At 34.2% G+C, this 27,963-nt stretch overlaps 3 protein-coding genes across 4 annotated transcripts; 1 reads left to right on the top strand and 2 right to left on the bottom strand.

The window, feature by feature from the left end:
- The first annotated feature begins 2 nt into the window (after positions 1 to 2).
- LOC113512955 (dihydropyrimidine dehydrogenase [NADP(+)]) lies at positions 3 to 21,429 on the top strand. The gene is made up of 22 exons (XM_026896932.3): positions 3 to 180; positions 2,323 to 2,433; positions 3,499 to 3,669; positions 4,783 to 4,944; positions 5,393 to 5,580; positions 7,094 to 7,220; positions 7,807 to 7,957; positions 8,426 to 8,595; positions 9,522 to 9,599; positions 10,046 to 10,178; positions 10,934 to 11,121; positions 11,237 to 11,443; positions 12,029 to 12,193; positions 12,696 to 12,848; positions 13,857 to 13,977; positions 14,493 to 14,576; positions 15,929 to 16,107; positions 17,494 to 17,670; positions 18,373 to 18,609; positions 19,132 to 19,196; positions 20,457 to 20,549; positions 21,247 to 21,429. The coding sequence occupies exons 1-22, from the start codon at positions 142 to 144 to the stop codon at positions 21,332 to 21,334; spliced, it is 3,087 nt and encodes a 1,028-aa protein (XP_026752733.2). The 5' UTR covers positions 3 to 141; the 3' UTR covers positions 21,335 to 21,429.
- LOC113512965 (alpha-(1,3)-fucosyltransferase 10) lies at positions 21,359 to 25,634 on the bottom strand. The gene is made up of 2 exons (XM_026896943.3): positions 25,422 to 25,634; positions 21,359 to 23,182 (listed from the first exon to the last, which is right to left on the bottom strand). Exon 2 carries the CDS (start codon positions 22,738 to 22,740, stop codon positions 21,421 to 21,423), a length of 1,320 nt encoding a protein of 439 aa, XP_026752744.2. The 5' UTR covers positions 22,741 to 23,182; positions 25,422 to 25,634; the 3' UTR covers positions 21,359 to 21,420.
- Positions 24,936 to 27,820, bottom strand: LOC116412965 (uncharacterized). 2 transcript variants are annotated; one of them, XM_052893916.1, is made up of 3 exons: positions 27,775 to 27,820; positions 26,969 to 27,042; positions 24,936 to 25,358 (listed from the first exon to the last, which is right to left on the bottom strand). In XM_052893916.1, exons 1-3 carry the CDS (start codon positions 27,794 to 27,796, stop codon positions 25,035 to 25,037), a joined length of 420 nt encoding a protein of 139 aa, XP_052749876.1. In that variant the 5' UTR covers positions 27,797 to 27,820; the 3' UTR covers positions 24,936 to 25,034. The 2 variants fall into 2 exon arrangements, 1 of the variants encoding a protein (XP_052749876.1); XR_004223944.2 differs by lacking the exon at positions 24,936 to 25,358 and adding an exon at positions 26,585 to 26,620.
- Positions 27,821 to 27,963: the final 143 nt, after the last annotated feature.

Raw genomic sequence — 27,963 nt, 5'->3', positions numbered from 1 at the left:
AGCTCGTCACTCTTTGTCAGTCGTGAGTGCCGCACTGCCAGTGAGCAGTCCACTGCGTCTGCGCACATCGTTTATCTATAAACAAAGCATTAAAAATACTAACGCAAAAATAGACAATCGATAATATATTCTTATTTTAAAATGGCAAAACTTTTGAGCAAGGAGCTCCCTGATATTGAGGTGAGTACACATATATTACCTAAACATTCTTAATCGAAATCATCCAATTTTTCTTTTGTGTGTAATCAGTATCAATGTCATATGCTATTTGGTATTCCCTTCCCTATCTTAACATTCAATATTATCTGTATAAGGCCAAAATTATACTTTAATGGATGATAATGGCATGGTAACAGTGCCTGCGGTATCGGTATACGGTGGCAGAATACCAGTAAGGATTTATAGGTGAGGATGAAAGCGGGTCTGTTGCCCCATCGTGACGTGCTGGTTTTGAGGAGGGATCGCGTGTTGACCCACCTGACAGGATATGTTGCTAGCATGAGCATTTCTAGTCCTCGTTAACAGGGTAGGAAAGGGATTGTTAGCAATGGAGTATTACAGCTCCATTGCTAGCAAATATGCTTTATTAGATCAACCTCCACGTGGTTCTCCCTGAAAACCATCGTGAAAAATTCTTGTTGAATTCGTCACGATAGGCTAACTGACCTAATAGGGAGGTTTCTTTTAAGTTTTGTCTATATTATGAATCAGAATTGGCGCCAGTTCTGAACCGATTTTAGATAACAACTCCTTTTGTAAAGGGGGGAAAGGGATTGTTAGTAATGGAGACTGAGAATCCCATTGTTAGCAATATACCCAACCAGGTCGACCTCCTCGCGGTTCCCCCTGGAAACTATCATGGTTAATTCCTGATGAATTCATCATGATTGGCTAACTGACCTGTTTTCATTCTCATCTATCACCCTTCACTGGTGTTCCACCAACGTATCCTGTTAGCGCAGGTGGGGTTACCATACCATTATCACCCATAAAAAAAAAATCCTTTTGTAAAATGCCTTTAGAAATATTATGAAACTCATTACAAATAATATTTATATAGATGTTCGTATATAGGTACCTAGTTTAGGTAATCTTGTTTTAATTGATTAGGCAATTAATTAACATAAAAATTCTTTTTATTCTTGCGTTGTTTGTTTACTCTTAGCGTTGTTATTTCTGAGTATGAACAAATAATGGTATGCGGTCATATCGAATTTGTTTAATATGTATATACCAAATTTGAAGACAAACATAATAAGTCCTGTTTAATGTATTCTTTTGACAACGTAATAAGATGGTTTGAAAATTATCTAGTCGCAAAATTAAATGTATTAATAATTAATTAATTCATGTACTCGTAATCCCAATATAGAGTTACCTAATGCCCCAAAACTGAGGTATTTCTAGATCAATCTATCATGTTGGCTGTACAGTTTGTAGTTCTGGAACACTGGGTTTTTTTTTTACAACACAGGGGGCAAACGAGCATGCGGCTCACCTGATGGTAAGTGACTACCGCCGCCCATGGTCACCCACAACACCTACGGCATTGCAGGTGTGCTGCCGGCCTTTTAAAAAGGAATATGCTCTTTTCTTGAAGGTTATGTTGTCGTATCGGTTCGGGAATACTACTGCTGGTCTCCAAGTAAAATTATTGTATCATACAGATGTCTGCTGGAAGAGAACTCTTGCAGAGTTAATCTCGCCTTTGTACATTTGCTTTCCACTGTCATATTTCTTTATATATTATTAGTTATTTGTTTGTAACACTTTATTGTACAGTTAAGTAGTATTAGTGTGATACAAATAAAATAAATAAACAAAATTAATTTGTAAAGAGTATCTACCATTATTGCCATGAAGTTAGTAGTGTCATTTACCACTATTATAGGTATAATCATCATCATCATCATGATCTTTAACTGTTCACTACTGAATATAGGTCTCCATAAGGGGGGGGGGGGTAACCAGTAGTTGTCACGCTTGGCAGGCGGGTTGACAACCGCAGTTAGGCTTTGGTGACATATTATGAGGAACATTACTTCCATTCTTTAACCATTAAGTTCTCCTAAATTGCGCTTACGACACCCACGAGAAAAGAAGGGGTGGCCCATTCTAAGCCGAGACCGACCATACGGCTACTATAGGCATCTAAACTACAAAATCCTGAAAAAATACTCATACTAAGAGAATTTTCTTATATTATTAACTATTCATTTAATTTAAAATTATTTACTAAAAGATTTTTTAAACTTAATTTAATACAGCGGTTATGTTTAAAAGTTATTATTTAGTTATCGTTACTATAAATTACTTTTACAGAATCTGCTAAGATTAAATCCGACAGTGAAACAATATTCGAACGTGCTGCCGTCTGCGCAAACGAAAAAGAACAAGCAACATTGGAAGAGAAATGCTGACAGAAAGTGTACTGTAAGTATAATTAAGATTGTGTTCCACATAAAAAAAAAAAACTACATTAGTTGTAATAAAACCAGTAATTTTGATTTAAAAACTTAACTAGTGAACCGATAATGATAACATTTTTATGGGACGAATCGGTAACTCTATCCTTACAGATAAAAAATAAAATTTTTCAAATCAGGTAACAAACATAAAAAAAATACAACCTAAGTAAGAATCTCCTTCTATTTGCACAAAAGTCCCAAATATCTTTCTCCAAAATAAGAGGATATCAGTTTATTTTTAGAAGTGTTTTTTTAATAAACACTTAAACATACAATTTATTTTTTCTATATTTTATTTTTACTTAACTGTAACTATTTGGTTTCTTAATTAATAAATTGCGACCAAATGAATTGTCTGACAAGGATTTTATTTAGCTTTGTGTATAATTTTATTGTCTTATAGTTACGTATATAGTATAACTGTACCAATGTGCAGACATAATTGGTACACTTATCATTTGAAATATTATGTAATTATGTAATAATATAATAACATATCTATTATATTTTTAATAGTAGTAACTTAGCTTATTTCAATGTTGCACAAATCTAGGAACTATCAAAACACCTAGATTAGATGTACGTTATCAGTACCTAAATAAGTTAAACTAAGTATTCTAGTTAATAATGATAAGGTACAAAATCAATTCGATAATTGCATTATCTTCTGCCACGTGACACTAAAATCTAATAAAGTAAATAATCAAACTATCTTTAACCAAACATTCCTGCAAAGACTGTCCTCAAATATCATCATATGTAGACTGACATTGTTGATTAATTTGTTAAGAATTCAGGTACATAAAAAATGTAGCATAACGCTCTTGTAAATTATTTTACTGTTTGAATTTACTCCCTGATTGAACAATAAAAATACAATAAAACACACACACACACACACAGAGAGAGAGAGAGAGAGAGAAAGAGAGAGAGAGAGAAAATAATAAGATTCTAATATCAACATTTTAAAATGTCAAATGTCAGCGAAATTATACTGATGTGATTTGAAATATTACATTTTCTTTTACAGACATGTCCAACTTTAGTAAATAATTTTGACGATATAAAACACACGACGTTGTCGGAACGAGGTGCTTTGAAGGAGGCGGCGAGATGCCTCAAGTGTGCTGATGCTCCGTGCCAGAAGTCATGCCCCACGCAGATCGATGTCAAGAGCTTTATTACTAGCATCGCCAACAAGGTACCTACAGAGACAACACATGAAAATCATAGCCTAATAATTGGATAATTTTATGCAACTTACAATGGCAAACAAGCTGACGGCTTACCTAATGGCAAGTGGTAACCATTGTTTATAAACATGAAAAGTACCAACGATATAACAGAGTATACTGTTTCGTTAAAAAGTAATGCGTTAGCATTCCTGAGGACTAGGGCGTTATACTTCTGTACCTTGTAAATTCACTGCTATATCCCATCCTTCAAACCGAAACACAACCATGTAAACACAACTGCTGATTGAAATAGGTGGGGTTTCAAGTCGACCATTAATGTTACAACGGAACGGCACCTACTCTTTTCAGTATCTTTTCCGAATTATCTTTTCAGAATGAAGTCATCGTGTTTTATTGAAGTTCACTTCAAGAAATTACTACAAGTTGTTAAAGCTTAAGTGGGTCACAGAAATTTTTGAACATCTCTGTAAATTATTGATGCCCATTAATTCTTCTCTTTCCGCGTCTAGGGAAAGTAGATAAAGTTTTGTTTGAGAAATCAGTTCAGGGTACAATAGGACTGATATACCTGAAGAAGGTAAAAGCCCTTAAAAAAAACATCCAGATGTAAAGGCAATGATAGTTAACACATAATCTGCTTGGACATAGAAAAGTAGGATGTACCTAATATATTTTTATTTAGGTAAATTATAGCGTCGTGTGGTCCCGGCATAGAACAGGCCACCCTTTCTATTCCTTGGGTGTCGTAAGAGGCGACTAAGGGAACTTCAAGGTAGAGGCATGGGCAGCAGCATCTCTCTTTAAATATAACTAATGCCAAATGCGATTGCAGATCCACCTGCCAAGCATGACAACTATTGGCAAAACCCCCAATAAGTGAAGACCCATGTTCAGCAGTGGACAATTAACAGCTAATATGATGATGATTAACAAATTGCTCCAGCTTCACAGAAATGTAATTTGTGCATATAATACATATCTTAGGTAAAAAAATTTAGAAGGCAATGATACCTGTGTATATCAAAACCCGTTGCGTGTTTCAGGAGAAGTAAGCGAGGAATCAGACAGACGCAAACAGTGACTTTATTTTGACTTTAAAAAAAAAATTATTTTAACAGAATTACTATGGAGCAGCAAAGGCCATTTTATCGGATAATCCCCTGGGCCTCACTTGCGGTATGGTGTGTCCCACTAGCGACCTCTGTGTCGGAGGCTGCAACCTTCATGCCAGCGAAGAGGGAGCTATCAATATTGGTGGACTACAACATTTTGCTGTTGAAGTAAGTATTATCATCATCATAGGTTATATTAGTACGAAGTTAGTTTTTTTGTATCAAGAATACCGGTATTTCTTCAAGGAGTTGAAGGATTCTAATAAGTTTGAATTTCCAAGTCGAATAATTTGAAAAGAATTGGAAGGCATTTATTTCTTGATGGGGATCGTAATGTTTAGCCTTTTAGGTAACGTTGAGTTACCTTATAATCTACACAAAACATTTCTTTTTAGTGTTTTAGTAATTTTTAACTTCATTTCAGTTTCGCCTCATTATTTTTTAAAACAATCTAAGCTATACTTTCCCAATAACAGAACTTAACTGCATTTTACATCAGCGACTTCTGCGGCTAACACCAGCCGCTATTTATCGCATCAATATATACCCCCATTCTCAAGTCATTGGCAAAATATAGCTTATATATGGCTCTTGTTACTAAACAAGTCTTTTACAGACATTCATGAAGATGGGAATCCCGCAAACTTTGGATCCTAACACGAAGCCATTACCAAAAGGCGGAGACCAGAAAATAGCGTTAATAGGAGGCGGCCCCGCCAGCATAAGCTGTGCTTGCTTCTTGGCCAGGCTTGGATATAAAGACATTACCATTTATGAAAAGGAGAAATACCTCGGCGGATTAAGGTACTATTTGATCATTCCAGTAAATTTTTCGATAAAACACGCTTAGTCTAAAGGTAGTCCTAAAGTCGGTATGTTCAAGTAGGTATACTTTAAAGAAAGCGTGACAATTAAGTATTGTTCAAGCATGGATATCATTAAGAATAATGATAATCATCATCATCATCATATCACCCGTTAACTGTCCATCGCTGAACATAAACCCCCATAAGGATTTTGGCAGTGGTTGTCGTGTTTGGCAGGTGGGTTGGCAACCGCAATTATAATTTGGTGATGTTTAATCCCTCGACCATTGAGTTCTTCTTAGTTGCCTCTTGTGACACTCATGGGAAAGAAAGTGATGGCTCATTCTACGCTGGAACCACATTGCGATTAAGAAGCGAGTAAGCTTATTCCCAAATTTATTAAATGTGAATATAAAAAAAATACAGTAGTATATTCTGTGGCTAAATAAACATAATATAACTTAAGAAGATTTCAGTAATTTATTTATTATCTAATACCTTATTTAATTAGAAATAAAGACTTAACTTCTGCAAATCGATAAGTGCATGTAAAAAAATTTAGCAGTGTGATGCCGGCATAGAAAAAACCATCTCTTTCTTTCTCATGGATGTCGTAACAGATGACTAAGGGAACTTAATTGCCGAGGGATAGGAAGCAGCGTCCCTTTTAAAACATCGCCAAAGTCTAACTGCGGTTGTCAATACGCTCGCCAAGCATGGCAACTACTAGCAAAACCTCCCTTATGGAGGAGGGTTATATTCAGCAGTGGACAGTTAACTGATATAATAAAAATAATAATAATATAAAAACATCAATCTGATATTAAAACCTGATTAGATAACTGGATACTGGATACAGTCGACAGCTGTTACTTACCTACAATGTTTTTAATAAATAAATATTTGTTCAATAGATTCACATGATTTTCGTTTCAAAAACATTTGAATCGAATATTGAAAAAGACGCATGACGATGTAACCTTTACCCATCTCGTACCTACACGACTTAGGTATGTGGAATTTGCGGCTACACGTTTCGGATTATAAAAGGGTTTTTAGTAGGCAATCCACTAAAAACCCTATTAGCTCCTTTTATTCAGTCCATTGAAATATATGTATGAGGGGTTGAGGTAACAGTGGTCTAGATGTACATACTTAAGTGATTCAAGACCAAATATAAGTTTATTGCTCGGCCCTTACTTCCTTTTACTAACAATCCCCTCCTTAAGGTTTAGATTAGCAACTCTATTACTAGCAATATGCTCTATCAGGCCGACCTCCTCGCGGTTTCCCTTGAAACCATTGTGATTGATTCATTAGTGAATTTGATACGATGGACTAACTGACCTGCTTCATCACTTATCATCCCTCACTGATGCCCCACCAGTGTATGCCGATAGCGCGGGCGGGGTAACTATTCCATTATCATCCATTAAAAAAGCAATCCTCTTCGTCTGGAGACTGGTCTGGTCTCCGTCTATTATAAAATAACTCTGAATATATTGTTGCAGTTTATCGGAAATACCGCAATATCGTCTCCCATTCGATGTGGTGCAATTCGAAGTAAACCTGGTCAAAAATTTAGGTGTAAAATTTGTGACAGGCCGGAAACTATCTACAAAGGATATCACCGTCGATGTGAGTTACTGTCTTCTGCTTATTTCTTTTTAACGCTTATTTGTTTTCCGTATTTCACATCACCTTAGACACTCATTTAAGAAAAATTCTAGAGCTAAACCTTCATGTACCTCCTCTTTTTATAGTCTGTACGACTGATAACATGTAAGAGGAATCCTATGTGACTACCGAGAGGTAGTGGCAGATTTTTTTTATTTAATCGTACGGTATATAAGTCGTTCTTATAATTATTATAAATTCTTGCTATTCTATGCTTCCGAACCACCTTCATAGATCAGAATCCGCGACAAATTGTCCCTAATAATATTACTTTTGTATTAGTTTATTACAACTTCAAGATAGCCTTATTTTTACGTCAGTTCGTTCATTTACTCCGAAAAACCAGCTTTATTTTTTGCTTATTTTTCTTTATGAGTGCAATAAAATATTACAAAATCAACTGTAAGCAGTAAATATTCATGGTCATAATCCACCTAAGACAGCCGACCGCTGTATATACAGGCTTCTGTTTCCGTTTATTATTGCTCTACATATCAATATCAGGGTCTCCAACATTATTCTTTCTTATTCTCTCATATTCTTTCAGAGTTTACTAAACAATGGTACTGCAGCGGTATTCCTTGGCATCGGTCTACCAGAGCCCAACAGCGTTCCGATATTCAAAGGTCTAACTCAAGAAATGGGTTTCTACACTAGCAAAGATTTCTTACCTTTGGTGTCTAAAGGCAGCAAAAAAGGTTAGAGATCCTAATTATTAACGTGAACATGCAACTATCAAATTTTCGCAGGTAAACTACTGGAGCGGTTTGAATAATTTCCGGAATAAAGCATAAATTTATAGTATAAAAAGAAATGTTGTGTAAAAAAATTAAAACTGATAAAACTTTTAAATGTTCCACGATCAGACAATAATCACCTTGAGTTTGTTATCGATTGTGAATGCAATGGTAACAAATTCAATCTCGTTGTGTCAACTTGAATTATCGATACAATTGAATAGTTTAAGACATGATAAAAATAATTATGTCTTAATATTTTACTAAATAAAAAAGAATCGAAAAAGAAATCAGTTTAGGTGCATATATTGTAAAAATGTAGTTAACGTCACATTTTTTTAAGTTGGTTAACGGCTGGTAACAAAAGACTCTGAAGTGTCTTTTTTTTAAACATATTTAATAAGCATTATTTATTAAAACATTTTTTAGGAATGTGTGCATGCAAGTCAGCTCTACCCGAATTGTTTGGCAACGTGATCGTTCTGGGCGCCGGAGACACTGCGTTCGACTGCGCCACATCTGCCCTCAGGTGCGGGGCGAGACGGGTCTATGTGGTCTTTAGGAAAGGTTTCAATAACATTAGGGCTGTACCTGAAGAAGTGAGTATACCTTTACTACAGAATAAATTGTTTTCTTTTTTTTAATTTAATGTTTTTTTTTTTTAATAAATAAAACTCATAAGTAATTTGCATTGTTTATAAAAAGGAACTTGATAGGTAATTGAAGGATCAGTATCATAGGATCACAGGTGCAAAATTCCTCCCCACCGCGGAATCCTTGGCAAGAGTCCCTACAAACACACCCACACATCGCATACACCGCCCCCGCCGGCGGGGGCGAAGAACCCTCGCGACACACGGTCCGCGCGCGATCAGGTTTGCGCCCGAGCGCATAACAACCGCGTCGCAATCTCACCCACCCAAACGTACCGACCCTTCGCCGTCCCTCGACGGGGGTCGAAGTGCGGTGGCCTAAGCCGAGGCCGAGCCACTCTGGCGCCCTCAGGCGCACACACACACCGCAGTCCATAAGAAAGAGTCGACACCTCTGTCGCTCCCCTCTCGCGGGCTTGGGGTGCCATCAGCACTCGCCCCTGCATTCGCGTCCGGTGAAGCTGTAAAGGCCACTCACGGCCAACAGCAAACACATTCAGAAAAAAAAAAACAGGTGCAAAAGTGAATTTATGATGCTTTAGCAGCTTTAGCTTTTAGGTGATGAAATTTGGTATTCATATATAATACAAATTAGGATGAAGAATAACCTAAAGACAATTTATCTCGATCAATTGTCATATTATCCCAGTCACGCAGACGAAGTCGGGGATAAATGTTCATATTTATATATAACCTCTGGTAAATTTCAGAGGTCCACTCGTTTCTTAAAATTTTCTACAATATTTTGACAATAAAGACTACCCACTTACCAGTTATAACTGAAATATTTGGATTACATAATATTATACTGATAGTTATTTAATTCTGCTAACACCGTTAAATTAAGACCCTGAATTTTATATTATTTGCAGGTCGATTTGGCCAAAGAAGAGAAATGTGAATTTATGCCTTTCATGTCGCCTCAAGAAGTAATAATTAAAGACGGTGTTGTAAGTATGATTCAATTCATGAAGTTATAGATTGTGTAATAAATCTTACTTCTGCTAGCATTTGTACCATTATATGAAGTATTCTAAAAATTCTTCTTTTTGTATGTGTATGTTATATGGTATCTTAATTTATGAGCCCTCTTTGATGGTTCTTTATTTAATAGATAGGATTTACTCCCACCTTCATTTTATTAAACCAAGTTTTAAGTATCATTTATATCAAGATATAAATTAACTATGAATTATCGACATAATTTCAAACATTCATCTTCCATCACTGAAATAAACAACTCCATAGACTACCTGCCCCTCTTGGAATTGTTATGGGCTACTTGAATCCATCGACTCCATGCAAAATACAAATTCTTTCAACACTGCACTTTTATCAATACTTATTTTATCAATATTTATACAATAAATTTATTTACGTAAATATCCATTTACAGATCGCTGCATTAAAAATGTGCCGAACAGAACAACTAGAGAACGGCGATTGGATAGAGGATCCTGACCAAGTTATGCAGCTAAAAGCTAACTTCATAATCTCGGCATTTGGCTCCGGACTTTATGATAGCGACGGTAATTAGTAATTATCCTGCTTATTAAAAGTTAACCTAATATTGTAAATGGAAATATTTGATTACAACGAAAATAAAATATATACTCTCGACTGTAATTCCTAATGGGGTAGTCCGTGGCGTTTCACCATTATTGTGGTAAAGGTAACACTCGATTTGCCCGCATTTTCCTAACTAGTTGTATTGGATTCATATATGAGTAGTATTTGAATCCAATTTCGCATAGGTCTTACTGTTGTCACACAGATTAATTTGGTCGGATAATGGTACTTTCTATCACTGCGATTTTTTTTTATATATAAAATTATGTAAAGAGGGTTGACGTCAGGCAAACGGCCGGTCGTAAAAGTAAAAGCCAAATCTTTTTCTAATATGGATAAAAACATATTATGCCGACCGCAAAGGATAATTGTAAAGGGTAGGAAGATGATGATGGTTATATAAAGTTATGTAACCTCGCCTCTTCTCCTGGTTTACTGCGGTTGCTAATTAGACATGATAATTGAAGATAGATTAGGTGACTATTCGTGATAATTTCTATAGGATTAAACAAACGTTGGCTTCCAAATGAAAGCGCGTGGAAGTAAACCTGTAACTTTATTAGCAATGTGGATAGTCCCTTTACTGTTAGTAAAGGGACTTAATTTATATTTTAGCTTATATTTAACCTCACCTTTAATCTATAATCGAGGCTTAGGGGGATAGCTACCATTAGCTCTTGCTGATTTTCTTGTGTATAAATTTGTATGTTTGTAGTAAAAGAAGCTATGTCAGGCGTTAAACTTAACCGTTGGGGCCTCCCTGAAGTGGATAATAATACCATGCAGAGCACAAGTAACCCTCGCGTGTTTATCGGCGGTGACCTGGCCGGGGTGGCGGAGACCACTGTGGAATCTGTCAACGATGGCAAGACTGCTGCCTGGTATATGCACTGTTATTTACAGGTAAAGGATCATAAAATATTTTTTGAAGCTTATTTTTTAAGTCCTTACGTCTCCACATGTTTTTTATTTAGGGTTTACTAAAGTAGATACAAAAAAAATTATTTAATATTAACAGGGCCTCCCATTCGATTCACCGATTGAGTTGCCAAAATTTCATTGTCCAATCGACGATGTGGACCTGTCTGTGGAAGTATGCGGCATCAAATTTGAGAATCCGTTCGGATTAGCCAGCGCCCCCCCGACTACTAGCTCGGCAATGATTCGGCGCGGTTTTGAGCAAGGATGGGGCTTTGCAGTCACTAAAACATTTGGTTTAGATAAGGTAATTATTGAAAATGTTATAAAAATTAAATTGTTTAACTATGGAAAAAAATCTTTTCTATGTAGTAGTGACCACAAACAACGTGTTGCAAAATTCAGTGTGGAGCGACCCCTTACGAACATAGAGAAAAACAACAATGAATATTTCATTTCTCTACATCGTAGGGATAAAATCTTGAATCTCGTTTGACTATAAACGTCATTGGATAATTAGAAATCAGTGCATAATTTGCATAAATGCACTCTATTTTCAGTGCCATTTTTTGAACTAGGTACTCTAAAAGAATACGAATAAGTTTGTTAATTTATCTGACTTTTTACGACTTTATTATTATAGATATGTTGCAGGACAATATTGTAAATTTTTACGATTAAAGTAATTTCTTTACAGAACAGAGTGTTGATAAAACATACCACTGCACCAAATTACATATTCAATATTTAATTCAATACGTTCAATATTTTTCACGTGACAAAGTAATAAACATCTATATATATATATACATTCTCGCAAACTTTCGCGTTTCTCGTAGTAAGATGAATGGACAAAGTAAAGTAGTTTATATATCATTATCCGGTGTCGCAGGACCTAGTAACGAATGTGTCGCCACGCATCGTCCGCGGGGTGACCTCCGGCGAGAACTATGGCCCTGGCCAGGGCTCGTTCCTCAACATCGAGCTCATCTCCGAGAAATGCGAGGCCTACTGGTGTCAGAGTATCACCGAGTTGAAACAGGACTTCCCCAATAAAGTATGTATTTAAAACATTTAATTTTATATGTGTTAATTATATTGTTATAAAGATAAATTAGTCTATAGATAGGAATAGTAAAAAGAGCTATAAATGTCAAACAGGCATCTAGGTAAGTAAGATTAATAGAACATTAATGAATTATAAGTACCTAAGGAAAAATTTAATTTTATAATTTTAGCCATATAGCTCGAATAATCGATAACGAATGTTGAAGACTCGTTATCAATTAGTGATTGTGTAAAGTCAAACGTACTGTAATAAGACACCCACTAGATGGACCGACAATCTTAAATATGTTGCAGGTTGCAGTTAACTCAGAATTATTGGTGCCATAACCAATGTTCCTGTGTCTATGGAAACTGTGTTTGGCGGTTAATTAACAGTTGAAATGGTCATAATGATGAACTACAGTAGCCGCTTACTATTAGGCGGGCCTCATGCTTGATTGACAAACTTTTTTATAATAAATAGATAAATCAATGTAATTATTACATTGTAGGTAGTCATAGCATCAATAATGTGTTCATACAACAAAGAAGACTGGACAGAGCTGGCACAAAAGGCAGAAGCAGCTGGCGCCGATGCCCTCGAACTCAACTTGTCGTGTCCCCACGGAATGGGCGAGTCTGGAATGGGCTTAGCTTGTGGACAGGTAATGTTGTTTAAAAAATATATATATGATTATGAAGAAATTGTAGTAAAATGTGTCATCATTCCTTTTTTTTACTGTAACGTTTTTTTTTATGGGTGAAAATGGTATGGTAACGGTAACTCCGCCTGCGCTAATGGGATACGCTGGCGGAGCACCAGTGATGGACGATAGATGAGAATAAAAACAGGCCAGTTAGCCCATCATGATAAATTCATCACGAATTAACCATGATAGTTACCAGGGGGAACCGCGAGGAGGTCGACCTGGTTGGGTATATTGCTAGCAATGGGATTCTCAGTCTCCATTACTAACAATCCCTTTTCTCCCAAAGTAACTGTAACGTTGTTAAGGAGAACGAAGTACTAGTATGTAAAAAGAGAAATAAAATCCTATATCGAACCACTTGGGTAGCGTACTAGTGTAGTAAGTCCTAAAATTCTATTTTGATGAGACTAGTACTAAAACATAATGGTGTTAGGGTAAGAAGAGCAAACAAAAAAAAAATGCAAAGTAAGTTTTCTTCCTTTCCCGTGGGTGTCATAAGAAGCGATTAAGGAAAGGCAAGGGACCCTATCTATGGTTGCCAATCCGCCAAATAAGTCGTCAAACCGGGCGAATTGATAGTCTAATAAATATGAACGGTAGATAAGTATAACATGTATTTATTTTGTAAATTTTACTAATATTATAAATATGAATATTGTGATGTTTGTTATTAAATCACGCTTATTTGAATGACATTTAATATACAGATGAGTCATGTTAGTATTGTTAATTTAATAAAAAAACGTAGTTTATATAAAAACTAGATATTCCTGAAGGCTTTATTCGCTTGAATTTGTTTTAAGTACTTATCATAAGTTAGGCGTGTACTAATATTCATTCGAATCCGTTTACAAACATTTTTATAATATTTATTATAATAGTAGGATTCATTTAGAACAAATCTGAGGGATAAAGATCGTATGCATATGTCTAAATCTTAAAATGAAATCTTGTCTTTTCTAGGATCCTGTTTTAGTGAAAGGCATTTCCCAGTGGGTGCGGGCAGCTATCAAGATACCTTTCTTTGTGAAGCTTACACCTAACATCACCGAAATAGTCACCATTGCAGTTGCTGCTTATGAAGGTAAAAGATATTAGATGTAATAAAAATGAAAAAGTAATAAATATAAAAGCAAATAATTATAGTATCGGGGTAGTGCCCCGACATATAAACCAGAGAGAGGTCATAAATTCAAATAATACGACAGCAAAACTTAAATTACAATTTAAATTCTATTTAACCTCTTGACTAATTGTTTGGAAAATTCCGATGAATATTTTAAAATTTTTCTCTTTACAAAAGACAGTAATATGTGAGACCAGTTTTGTGAGAGATTGGTGCCTGCAGTAGGTTTAAAACCACTATCTGACTGTGGTAGGTGTCACTACGTATTCAAATATTCTCGGCAAAATGTTTGTATATCGAATGTTATGTTTACTTAAAACCTGATACGAAATCTCATACCATCCTATTCAACCAGAGAGGTGGTGGTGGTAATACACTAGTATTTTATGAGTAGAAATGTGCCTAATAGTGGGACATTAATAGAATGCTATGCAATTGATATATTTAATTATATCTTCTTCGTTGACTAAAAGGTGGAGCAAGCGGCGTGTCAGCTATTAATACAGTGTCAGGGTTGATGAGTGTCAAACCTGATGCGACGCCGTGGCCAGCGGTCGGTAAGTAACTTTTTTGATCTCTATATGGCTAGAATTACGAAAGTATAGGTACAATCATTCTAGTCATTGATGTCTAGCTGTATTATTATTAGCTGTATTCTGCGGCATTGCCCACGTGAACTAAACCTACTGGTTAAACACATACTAGAGGGAGACTTCAAAAGTCGTCTGCTTGGGTACCTCTGTCTCTTTCATGTTTCAACCGTGAAGAAGTTACGTTTGCATGACTGTGTCTCGGTTTGAAGAGAGGGATATGGCAGCGTATTTACAGGCTACAGACGCACACCTTAGTCCTCAGGAATGGTAACGCATGGAGGGTATCATGGGCGAAACGATGTTCTCTATTATGTCTATGATACTTCTTATGTTTATAGGCGATGGCTACCGCTTCCCATCAGGTGGGCCGCCAGCTTGTTTGCCATTCTAATTAGCATAAAAAACAGTGCTTTTTACTTAGAGTATATATTTGCACAAAATTTCTTTCCAATTCATTCAGTCGTTAAACCGTGATTGAATAACAAATAATTACATTTATAATATTTATAGAATTGCTTAGTCTATGGAAACCCGAAACCGATTTTAGAAAAGAACGGTTTATAAGCTGGGTTATGAGGAATTTTATAGATTTTTAGAACTCACAAGAGTTCATCTTCAACATCTTATCCCTTATTTGTTCTCTCATTATCCACTGCTGAACGTAGACTTCTCTAAAACAGTTCTAATGTTTTTAAGTCTCTTGAATCTAATTTGGAATTTTGGCCTATGGACGCCTGTAACACCAGGGATATCACGCGCGCGTTGTCAACCCTTAAACTTAATACGCCCTTTTTTAAAGGACCCTATTCTGTAGACTCTAGGGAATGGTTGAACTGTCACAATACAAATGTAGTAATTACTGTAGTTGCTCAGAGCATTACGTTAATAAGTGGTAACAGCTTAGTCGGATTATACTTGACTGGGCTCTATGGGTCGGAAGACCGATTCTTAGCTTTAATTTCTGGTAATATCCTCTCCACCTACTAAATTGAATTCTTATATGATATATATACCTACTTACGTATACCACAACATCAACAGTAAACAGGTGTCTCACACTATCCCACTAGAGATTCAAATCTTTGTTGTTTTCATCATCATCATCATTTCATCCGTTATATGCCCACTGCTGAACAGAGGCCTCTCACATAGACTGCCATAAGGAACGGGATCATTCCCTATGGCAGATTACCATTAGAGAGATTTTGCCAGTAGTTGCCACGCTTTGCAGGCGGATTGGCAACCGCTGTTTGGCTTTTCTTGTGTTTTAATTTATTAATAATTTGCTGTTGATACCATATAATTGACACTATCAGGAGTGGAGAAACACACAACTTATGGCGGAGTTTCCGGCAACGCGACCCGTCCTATGGGGCTCCGTGCCGTATCCACTATTGCCAATAAACTTCCCGGCTTCCCAATACTTGGTATAGGGGGCATAGACTCTGCTGACTCAGCACTGCAGTTTATAATGTGTGGAGCGCCTGTTGTCCAGGTATGTATTTTAACCTCTTGATTTTTGGCCTTGTAACTTGTATGGTGCCCTGATAGTTTTTATTGATACATACTAAGCCGTTTTTTTAGCAATTAAAGCGGCAATTTAATAATGCATTTACCTATTTGGTTTTTTACCACAACTTCGTATGCATGGATTTTCAAAATACGTAATTATGCATGGCGTATCAAGACAAAAATCTATATGAGATTTTAAATTGGACCTTCAGAACACTATTTGATACAGTATTTTTTACATTATACCGGAAGAAACGTACGAACATTAAAAAAAAAATCTTATTAATAACATATACGAGGTTTGTCCGGAAAGTACGTATAAAAGTTTTTTAAAAATTTTATTTTACAATTATTCAGGTAAATCAATTTTATCCCCTTCAAAGTACTCCCCCTGTGACATAATGCAATTGTGCCAACGCCGTTTCCACTGTGAGAAGGCTCCTTGAAAGTCCTCTGGTTGTAGGTTTCTCAGCTGCCCCGTCGTAGCTTTTTTTATCTCATTTATGTCCCCCAAATGCCGCCCCCGAAGTACCAATTTGGTTTTTGGGAACAAGAAGAAGTCACACGGGGCCAAATCCGGCGAATAGGGGGGGTGTTCGGTCACCGTAATGGAATTTTTACTCAAAAACTCACGGACAACAAGAGAGGTGTGGGCAGGGGCATTGTCGTGGTGAAGAATCCAACGCCCCTCTCGCGCCAATTCTGGACGAACTCGTGCCACACGAGCTTTGAGGCGTCTGAGCACATCGACGTAGAATTTTCCATCAACTGTCTGGCCTGGAGGGACGAATTCTTGATGGACAATCCCCCGAACATCGAAAAAAACAATCAACATTGTCTTGACATTTGAGCGGGATTTTCTTGATTTTTTTGTTCGTGGTTCCCCGGATGTCTTCCACTCTTTGCTTTCACGGCCATTCTTGCCGAGTTTCGAGAGAAACTTGATTACGACGCGCTGCTCTTCAACGGAAGCGGGCTCCATGCCGACGGGGTTTCGTTAAAAACTTCACAGATGGCGTGACAAGCCAGTTCGCACCGCACGGCGGTCAGACCAGAACTGAAGCATTGTTAGGGACATAAGGAAGGGGTCCTTATGTCCCTAACAATGGCCTAACCTGGCCTCCCCACTCCTCTTTCTCGCATTCCAGAACACTTTTATACGAACTTTCCGGACAGACCTCGTATAAGGACTCTTATTTAAGACCCCTTGTATATTTTTTCTTAAATATGTCCATGCTTTACATATCATTTTATCATGTTAACTGGCTTAGTTATATTATTGTTTTGATAGTTTTTTTACTAGTTATTCTAAGAAATTACTGTTGATAAAATAAAGAAAACGATTCCATAAATCTTATGTTAACAATAGATCTGCAGTGCTGTTCAGAATCAAGATTTCACCGTGGTAGAAGACTACATTACTGGATTGAAGGCGTTGTTGTACCTGCGCTCTCTAGGATTAGATGGCTGGAGTGGCCAGTCTCCGACTACGTTTAAACATCAGAAGGGCAAGCCAGTTCAAACGTTGTACGATGAAAATGGCAAGGTAAATCACTACTTAGGTAGATATTTAGATTTTTATTTTTTTTGCTAGGGTATTAATAGTATTCAACTGAACCAAGAGCATGGCATTTATATGGAAAGGTTAGAAAATATATCAATAGAGAAGTGAAGAAAACATAATTAAGGATTTTTTTCAAATCAAATAATAATTCTTTTGAACATACTGCAAACATGTTTAAAGACTATTGTTTTTATTACTGTCAATATAATTTTGTCGTTGATGATATTTAGCAATTTACGCCATATTTAAAAATTGAACTTTTGTAATTCAACGATAAAGTTGTTTTATTCGTAATTTAAGAAATTAATTATATGCAGCGATTTCTGTTGTAGATTGTACCTAGTTTATCTTTTAGTGTTTACGTTAGTTTTTCATAGAGCCCTCAGTATGAATTCGTTAACAACTAATAGTTTTTATAAAAAATAAATAGTAGGTAGCACGTACCTAGAACGGAATAAAAGCCACAGACACAAACTCTGCGCAGTGGTCGTTTTATATACCTATTAATAAAATTATTACTGCACAAGTCACGTGGTATAAAAGTTATTTTCAATACATTTGCCGGTATCTATAGTGGCACTGATATTTTCGAGAATAACCAAAATCTACCACTGTCTTACCACTATGTGTAATATTAAAAAAAAGCGTAAGATATTAATAAGATTCTATATTTTTTTATTTTAGGTACTTGCTCACTTCGGGCCTTACAACAAACAGCGTGAAGAAAAGTTACACGATATCAGGCTAAATTCAGACTTATTAGGCGACAATAAAGTAGAAAATGACTTGTTAAATAACGGTGTCAATGGAACAAATTCTAAGGTGCCAAGTATCAAAGAGGTTCTTGGGGATGCCTTACCTAGAGTTGGAACTTACAAACATTTGGATAATACCAAACAAGTGGTTGCATTGATTGATGATGTAAGTATATTTTTTTATTAACTATATATTTTTTATAAGACTAGAACAATAATAATATAAGTATCAACTTTAGATAGCCTCAGAAATAAATTCCATGAATTTAATTCAATCCTCAAAATTCTATTTATTAATTTGGCGAAGACATTGTGAAATATTAGTAAGAATTGTAAGTCTTTTAAAATGACTTTAAAAAGAAAATTCTCGATTTTCTACTAAGAGGGTTCGAATCTGGCAGACACTAAATACTGTATCACCAGTGTTATCATCACACCGTTACCGTAGAAGTCGCTTGAAAAATGCTTACTAATCGGTCCCATAGAAATTTTACCAAAAGCGGTTCAGTAGTTTTTAAATAAAAAAAAAAAACTAGTTTTGCCACAATCGAAGTCAGTTTTTTTTTTATGGAACGCAAGATTATATTTTTTAATATAAATAAAATCATGCTTAATTCCATATTCTTATTCTATTTCACGCGAGAAAGCGCGACGTACAGCTATTAAAATAATATTTACACTCTTCCAGGACATGTGTATAAATTGCGGCAAATGTTACATGGCGTGCGCCGATTCTGGATATCAAGCTATTGAGTAAGTACTGCCACCACTTTTTATATTGTTATATAATAATAATAAAATCATTTATTCAGCTACAAAATACAGTGAACGCTTTATATAAACAAGATTCATTATATTTTATTTATTCTACTCAGCTTAGTTAGTGAGAAAAATAAGTAAATATATTTTCTAGACGATAAGTATTTTTATATTCCTTTTTTTTCTTATAAGCAACTTTTCCCAATAAGAAATTTTTTTATTGAAATTGGTTCAAATGAGTTACTTGTATAGAACGTTCACTATATAACAATATTAATGATAATTTTATACATTAAAATAATAATTATGTGGTAGCAGTCCCCACTCAGCTTAAGCTGCAGCGCTAATTTTCAGTGGGGCCACCACTCGATAGGTAGCATTCAAGAAACAGCATTCAATCTATAATATACTATTAACTGGACCTTATAGAATATATCAATTATATAATTATATTATTTAAATAATATAATATATAATAATATGACTAGACATATCATGACTAATGAAAATAATCATGTTTATTGTATGGCTCATACAATAAACATACATTGTCTGCTGGAGTAGGTATATTAAAATAATAATAATTGAGCAAACAATATTACTCATATTTATATATCCAGATTTATATTATAACCAGATTTACATTGTTTTAAAATTAATGGTCACCCATGTATTCATACATTTTTTTTTTATACCCAAGAGGGTATTTGAACTTTGCTTAAAAAATATTTTTTTTTGCATACATTTCAAAAATAAATTAGTTGCGTATTTAAAAAAAATCTGCAATACTATTCACTTTTTATCTATTAGCACAGTTAGTGTATAATAATAAAACAACAAAAAATCAATAGAATTCATTCATTTCTGGTCATAGTGATTAGGGCAGTAAAATAAGATAGAATAAATTTTACTTTTCTTTAAAATAAAGATAACAAAGGTACTACTTATGATATATTTTGTTTCGTATTTTTTTAGGACGGCTATAAGTTGAACTATAAGACGTTTCAAGGTTATCCATTCATTACCGGACACTCTGTATATTGATGATATCTGCGCAACGCAATTTAATCAACGTTCTTTAAATAAATACACGCGGATTAAGACCCTAATCCTTTTAATATTATTCTATTTTCTACTAATTCTACTTACGATTATAAATGCGGTTTTTTTTTTGTCCCGAACTTCACTATTCGCTGAATTTTAGTACGTTACTAAATATAAATAATTACAATATTTAAATTTTTGTTTTTTCAGATTTGATCCAGAGAGCCACATTCCGCACGTAACAGACGATTGCACTGGGTGCACGTTATGTCTGTCTGTGTGTCCCATTATCGACTGTATTTCGTAAGTATTAGACGATTGTTGAAAAAAAGGAGTGTATTGTTTTTAATATTATTAATGCTGGCCACGCGGAATGGTATAGGGTTTTATTTAGATTTTTTTTTGCGCATTGGTGTAAAGTGCTTTCTGCAGATAATCAAAATAAAGCGGTGAAACATTGGTAAAACATGCGTAAATGAGGTTCCAGGTTCGATTCTCGGCCGGGTCAATTTAACCTAAACCTAATTTCTGAATTTGTTCGGCTCTGGGTATTATGGTTTTTTTTAATGGATGATAATGGAATGGTAACCCCACTCGCGCTATCAGCATATGCTGACGGAGCATCAGTGAGGGGTGATAGGTGAGTATGAAAAGGTAGGTCAGTTAGCCCATCGTGATGAATACACATAGAATTCAGCACGATGGTTTCCAAGGGGGGACCACGTGGAAGTCGACCTGACAAGGTACATTGTTAACAATAGGACTGGTATTCTCTATTACTAACACTCACCCCTCCCTTCCTGGGTTGTGCCCCAAGTGTTTGTTCCCTGGTTGCTTATAACACAATGTATCCTAATTTGAGGACCAGGTGATTGGTGTTATTATGTAGCACTTATTGTTATTGTATGTACTCGTGTTCTGAATGTATTGTCACATAGAATAATTATGCATATATTTTTTTGCTGTATTTGTCGGTAAAAACATGCTTTGTTTTTTTTAGGATGGTCCCGAAAACGATACCTCATGTTATTAAAAGAGGTCTACGATATGACGTATTACAAGTATCACCACTAGACAAAGTATGTTAGTAAAAGAATATACAAACACAAAGAAAAAATATAAAAATATATTATAAAAACATATGTACATTATTAATAGAGCAAATACATTATTTTCAACCCAACTTTTTGTATATTTCTTGTACCTTAAGTTTTGCCGATCTCCATGAAAATAGCCAACTATTGTGGGGGTTCACACCCAAAGTCAACGCCGAAATTGGTTGAGGACAGTTGTAATGATATTTAGTTACAATATTCTTGTCACGTTTATTCTTCTCATGTAACTTTTTGCATACTAAACATTCTAGAGTTTCGGCTGTTTTTAATGCGTCATTTTGATACGGCCTTGCTCTTAACTCTTTATGCAGTCTTTTATTTGTTATCGTCCCTTTAATTTTGTGCTCCAAATACTCTTCATATAATTTGTCATTTTTTAGCAACAGCTGTAAATATTCGGACATGGCTTTAGGCGTCGGAAAATCTTTAATAAGTATCGCAGACTTGTTATTCGGTAACCAATCTCGTATTGTAGGTGACCCAAAATATATCGGTACAGTACCTACTTTGATAGCCCGCCAAAATTTCTCCGTTATATAGTCATCACAGACGCCATTTTCGATTGCTATTACGAACTTGTACCTCGCTGTGAAATCAAGAAACTCTGGGTCATTTAAATTATTTAGATAATCATGTTTAAACTTCTGAGGTATCACTTTGTTATTTAAACAAGCACCATATGAGTCCACTTGTATAAATTTCATCAATTCTTTTACATATTTGTCTCTTTCGGTTGAAGTTTCACAATCAGTTTGTAAATACATTATGGGGCCAATCTCTTTGAGATAATTGTTCTTCGTCGATGTATCAACGTAGTGTTCTTTGCTAGTTATATCATTAATAGAATCCATATATTGGAGAGGAAATGGAACGTCGCTATGACGGCTAAATGTAGCAGAGAAATTAAACAAGTTTAACATTTCTTCATGCATCAACTCTTCAACGTTCCTTGGCGATTCTTCGTGAAACAGACCCCAGATTACATCATATGGCCGTCTAGGTAGTGGTAGATCTTCTAAATTAATAACACTTCCATAAAATAAATATGCATCGACGGCATTGCCATTAATTTTCTTATCAGCGATAATTTCACAGTCTATGTTATCAGAACAAGTCCGAATTTGGTTTACACTAGGAAACCCATTTGTCCACCACACTATCACAGGAATATGAGCATTTTGTTTATACACACCGATAGACTCACTTTTCCAAAAGGAAATAAAAATTAAAAAGAATATAATAAAGATGCAACTACACAGACAATTTCGTACAGTCAATTTCATTATTCTTTTAAAAATTTTCATAGTCATTTCTTTTAAATAAATTACGATTTGTCTACAGAAACAATGTGTATTCCTCTTCATACTTTTCGTACACATGTTGAAGCCGCTCAGTGGTTACTATTTATCACAGGAAGCCTTATCAGTACTGGGAATTATTGCTACATATTTATCCTCTACAAAACCACATTTATATTCAATGCATATATTTTTTAACAGCGTTACCTATTTAATATGTCCAGCCCCTTTCTTTATGTATATAGTACAAATCCATGGAAAATGCAACGATTAAATCAATGTAGAAAAGACCATAGATGGCTCCATATATTTTAGCAACAATAAAGAGATTTAAGAGTGCTATCGAAGTGAGTACCAGTTCAATGATGAGGTAATAAAATTCTGCCTCGCTTTGTACCTGATCTACAATGTACAGCACCATGATAAGTGTGGACAGTATGAGAGTGGGTCCCGCGACGAGACAATGCAGCGCATCCACTGGTTCCACAACATGAGGAACTATATTGAGAAAGAGTGCCACTACCTAAAAGTAAGGAATGCCGCAATTATATTGTTTGTAATTAGGGTAGGTATACTGACGTAGTATATATATTTAAATGTTCAAATAAACCTCAGTACATGACTCAGATAATATTATGAATCTTTTAAAGAAATTTCCTACAAACTTGCTGAACGTATGCGTTTTTGGATCGTAAATGCTTATGAGGATTTACTACTTATTTTCTACTTATCTAATTTACAGTTTATTGTATAAATGCTAGCGAATAATTTCAACAATATTTTTATATCACGTGACCAGCACAGCACCAATTTTATAAAAATTTTTGCTTTTATAAGCAAAACTCCATCAGTGGCGCAAAAAATTGCAGTGCTTATAATTAGGATTTGTTCCCGAGAATTATCAAGCGGTATTGACTTTCTGGGGAATTTTTTGAGGTTTTAATTTATGTACATACATAGCGGTACTGAAAAATTTGTCATAGAAATTATTGGAAATAAAATTTGTTTATAATTTAGTTACATGGCATTTGAACACTGATACTATACAAAATACAATATATATATTTTTTATTTATTGTATCGTATTTATAAGAACAATAAAATGATCAGTGTTTCTCTACTGTATTATGCATGTATTATACATATAAACTTTCGTTTTGAACCACTTAGTCTATTTAAAAAACTACATCAAAATGCATTGCATAGTTTTAAAGATGTAAGCATACATAGGGACAGACAGATAGGAAGCACTTTGTTTTATATTATGTAGTATGATTAATATTATTATTAATCAAACTGACCCATATTAATTTGTAAAGCTTTCAAAAGACCATAATGTGCCTACTGTAATAATATTCTTGCTAATTTATTTTTTATACAACTTAGAATGACAAACAAGCTGACGGCCCACCTGATGGAAAGTGGTAACCGTCGCCTATAGACCCATGTGTTGCCATTCGCCCATGATACCCCCCATGTGTTGCCATTCCTGAGGACTCAAGTGTTATTCCTCTGTACCCTGTAAATTCAAATATTATAAATGTGAAAATGAGTTTGTTTGTTAATGAAATTTGATATACATATACCATATGGGATAGAAGATATAGGTAATTTTTATTAAAATCAGTATTATCAGCATCCTAGTCATATAGATGCAGTTGTGAGTAAAAACTTGTATTAATATTATAATAAAAAAAATTTTTTGGATGATATTGCTGTTTTTTTTTTTTATTAGATTATCCTCCAGTCATTAAGATGACACATAAGGCAAAAAAATATTGCTATTGTTATTACAAAATAGGAATAATTTAGTTCTCTACCTATACAGATTTATTTCTAGCACCAACAAAATGATAGTATCTATACTCTATCAACTCTTTTTGCTTCTGGTTGTATGATTTTTTATATAACTCTTATTAATATTATGAATGTGAAAATTAATTTGTATATTTATTATCTCTTGACACCCAAATGACATAACAACCAATCCTTATCAGATTTGATATAGACATACTATGTATGGTATAGAGAAAGACATAGGTTACTTTTTGTTTTGATCAGTGAGCTTATTATGCATGTGGGTTAAATCTAGTCTAGTAATGATTTTGAGTAAACATTGGAAAATATAAGAAAAGAAATAGAAATTGCCTCATCCTGTTTATCTTTAACTATCTAACTTCATATCTAATCTCATTTTGACATAGAGAACAGATTACCAAAAGAAACCTTTGGCTGTTGAGTCAGAGATCCTTTTACACGTCTCTTGTTTCATGTATTAAAAAAATTTTTTTTAATAAATTAAAAATCAAGCTGACTAAAGAGTTAACAGTGGAATAATACAAATACGCTATCTACAGCATTTTATTACTAAACACTCATACTGGTTGTAATAATGCAAAACCTCTTTCCTTTATCACATAATATTTGTCAATACAAAGGGCAATAAGTAAATGACAATAAAATAATCCATATAGTGCTCCAGCGGGATATTGTTTCAACAGCACACTAAAGAGAGCAAGTATATTCAGTGTAATTTGTATCAACAAATAGAGTTGTTCAGCTAAGTCATGTACTTGATCCACTAAGTACAGTACAACAAACATTATGGACATGACCACAGTGGGGGCGACAGCCAGGCAATGCATGGTGTCAGCTCCGTTCATAGCGAACGGAATTATCATCAGAACCATTGAAAAAACCTAAAAGTAAATACTTAACTGATGATGGTCATTCTCATTATTATTATAGATATGGGTACTTACATATTTTGATTAATATACATTTAATATTCCTATTCTTATACATTTCATTCTTGTAAATGAATTCTGTTCATATTTTCAGTACAATCAGTTACTTTACTAACAGGAAAAATTGGAAAACAATAATTGTTTATATTGTTTTTATATCATAATTCATTTTTAATTATAAAAAATATTTATAATTATAAATAAAATAAAATATACAAATTATTCAAATGTACTTTTTTTTTAGTACTTTTGTTCCGTTGTGGAACAGGCTAAGGTCGGAGACCATGCTGCCTATCAAATGTACTGTAGGTGTCAAAATGACAGCCGTCAATGTTTTTTTTATTAATTTGTCCTTTCGGACAGGCTACGACCATAGGCCATTCTGCCTCATCTTTAGTAAGTCGTCAATTAATTAATTTGTATGACAAGTAAGTCTATGACGGTAAGCATAAACAAATATACCACCTATTGCAACATTTTGCAAAGCAAGGCAAGAGACAAACGCTCGCTTTTATTAAGAGGATTTTAAACTAGCTCAAAAACATTAATGTTTCTTAGATAACATTTTAAAGTCGGTAAAATTTACCTCAACATATTAATTAATAATATGTTGAGCATTATACTTGCATAGGCATGTAAATAATTATTCATTTACATTGAAACATCCGACCAATATTTTACTTCTACAATTTTATCATAGTTTATACCCATTATATGCACTTAGAATATAATTTACTTCATGATTTTTATTGGTAAAAAGGAAATTGAAGGAGTAACTTATATTACAGAAACTATATATCTTTCTATTGAAAAATTATATTGAATAAAAATCACTATTATAGAAAATATTATAATTCAAATCATACATAAACTTAATTACATTTAAGCACAACTGAATGTACAACCTCTCTCATTAGCTATAAGAAATAAGTCCAGCGATAAAGCGGTTAATAAACCGAAATAAAATACACCATAAATTAACCATAACCATACTCTAACAATGTTTAATAGAAAACATTGAATAAATGCACCAAAAGTAAAAGTATTTGAAAAAATAAATACATTTTTTCCATAAACAATGGTACTTTTCTTCGTAAGTAAAGAATGATGAATATTAGAGATATTATGAATGTGGGACCGGTAGCAATACAATACATATGCCCTTGTGGCTTTGGAAATATTAGTGGTAGTAACATTATTACGAATGATATGCCCTATAAGGAATAATATTATCTCAGTATATACGTAATAAATTAAAATGTATAATATTAATAAATCTTCAAATTAAAGTCTTGAAATTTGTCACAATAAAATAAATTAATTCTTCGGCTTTGCCTAAGCAATCGCCAAATATGTTATCTGTCAACTTAAGGAAATGCAAATAATAACCGTCCATTTTGAGCACCATAAATTACTCAGAGATAATCATGGAATACACCTAGTTTTTAGAATTCAATTCAATAGTTGCAGGGCTTAGGGTCTCAATAAAATTAGATGTTTTACCTCTCTAAATTAATATTCCTTTCATTAATGTAAAAGAATAATACATTATTTATACTTACAAACTCGACCAATTTCATAATAAATATATTATATTTAATTAATTCACTCCATTTTTTGTCCACGGGAACAGAATCTAAATAAAAATATTGGTTTAAATAAAAATCAAAGATACTAGGTATTATTTATATTAATACTAGCGACCCGCCCGGGCTTCGCACGGGTACACATTACATCACATAACATTAGAAATCTTTAAAATTATCAGTGTTTCTCTACTATATTATGCATGTATTATACCAGTGATTCTCAACCACTGTGCCGCGGCACTTTTGTGTGCCGCCAAATTTTGAAATCGTTAAATATGTGCCGCAACAAAAAAAGGTTGAGAATCACTGTATTATACATATGAACCTATTGAATCAATCTATCTATTAAAAAAAACCGCTTCAAAATCCGTTGCGTAGTTTTTAAGATTTAGGCATACATAGGGACGGACGAACAGCGATAGCGACTTTATTTTAGTTTCGTTAGTTTCTTTATACCTGATGGATAAACCCAAAAATTACTCAACCGATTTTAAAATTCTTTTACATAGCTACGTCCTCAGCGAGTGACATAGGCTAGGTATATATTATTTTCGAAAATTCTATCTAGCCGTACTACGCGGACATAAATAGTTAGTTTATTATAAAAACGAAAAAGCTGCTCTTTTTACAACATTGGAGATGTTGCAATCTTAATTTTTAATATTTTCAAAGCGTTTTCTTATAAATTTTAACCAAAATTAAAAACTACCACACAATTACTACTACACAAAACTATTACAATTATGGGCAATTTTTTTGAAAACTAACATCATACATACCATTTATTATCATGTCAGACATTGTTTATACTTGCTGTAATTAAATGCTGAAAAGTTTAAATAAACATTAGGAGATTTGATTATTATAAATTTGCATGAACTATTTGTATAGTTTTATAAATTGATGAAAATTATAGTAAAAAAATAATATACAGGTCTCTAAAACTGGCGGGTAACGATTTACGTATG

Source organism: Galleria mellonella, unplaced genomic scaffold (assembly GCF_026898425.1).
Source record: "Galleria mellonella isolate WM207_F2 unplaced genomic scaffold, CSIRO_AGI_GalMel_v1 utg116, whole genome shotgun sequence".
Classification (NCBI taxonomy): Eukaryota; Metazoa; Arthropoda; class Insecta; order Lepidoptera; family Pyralidae; genus Galleria; species Galleria mellonella.
Note: the sequence above shows the minus strand (reverse complement) of the source record. Positions and strands in the feature narration are given on the sequence as shown.

Coding starts and splice junctions, on each gene's coding strand:
- LOC113512955 (XM_026896932.3), top strand. CDS start 142: ATGGCAAAACTTTTGAGCAAGGAGCTCCCTGATATTGAG. Junction 181..2,322: donor AGGAGCTCCCTGATATTGAG/GTGAGTACACAT, acceptor TTACTTTTACAG/AATCTGCTAAGATTAAATCC. Junction 7,958..8,425: donor GTCTAAAGGCAGCAAAAAAG/GTTAGAGATCCT, acceptor AACATTTTTTAG/GAATGTGTGCATGCAAGTCA.
- LOC113512965 (XM_026896943.3), bottom strand. CDS start 22,740: ATGTGTACGAAAAGTATGAAGAGGAATACACATTGTTTCTGTAGACAA.
- LOC116412965 (XM_052893916.1), bottom strand. CDS start 27,796: ATGTCTGACATGATAATAAATG. Junction 27,043..27,774: donor GTCTGACATGATAATAAATG/GTATGTATGATG, acceptor ATTTTTATTTAG/ATTCTGTTCCCGTGGACAAA. Junction 25,359..26,968: donor TTATGAAATTGGTCGAGTTT/GTAAGTATAAAT, acceptor ATTTACTTTTAG/GTTTTTTCAATGGTTCTGAT.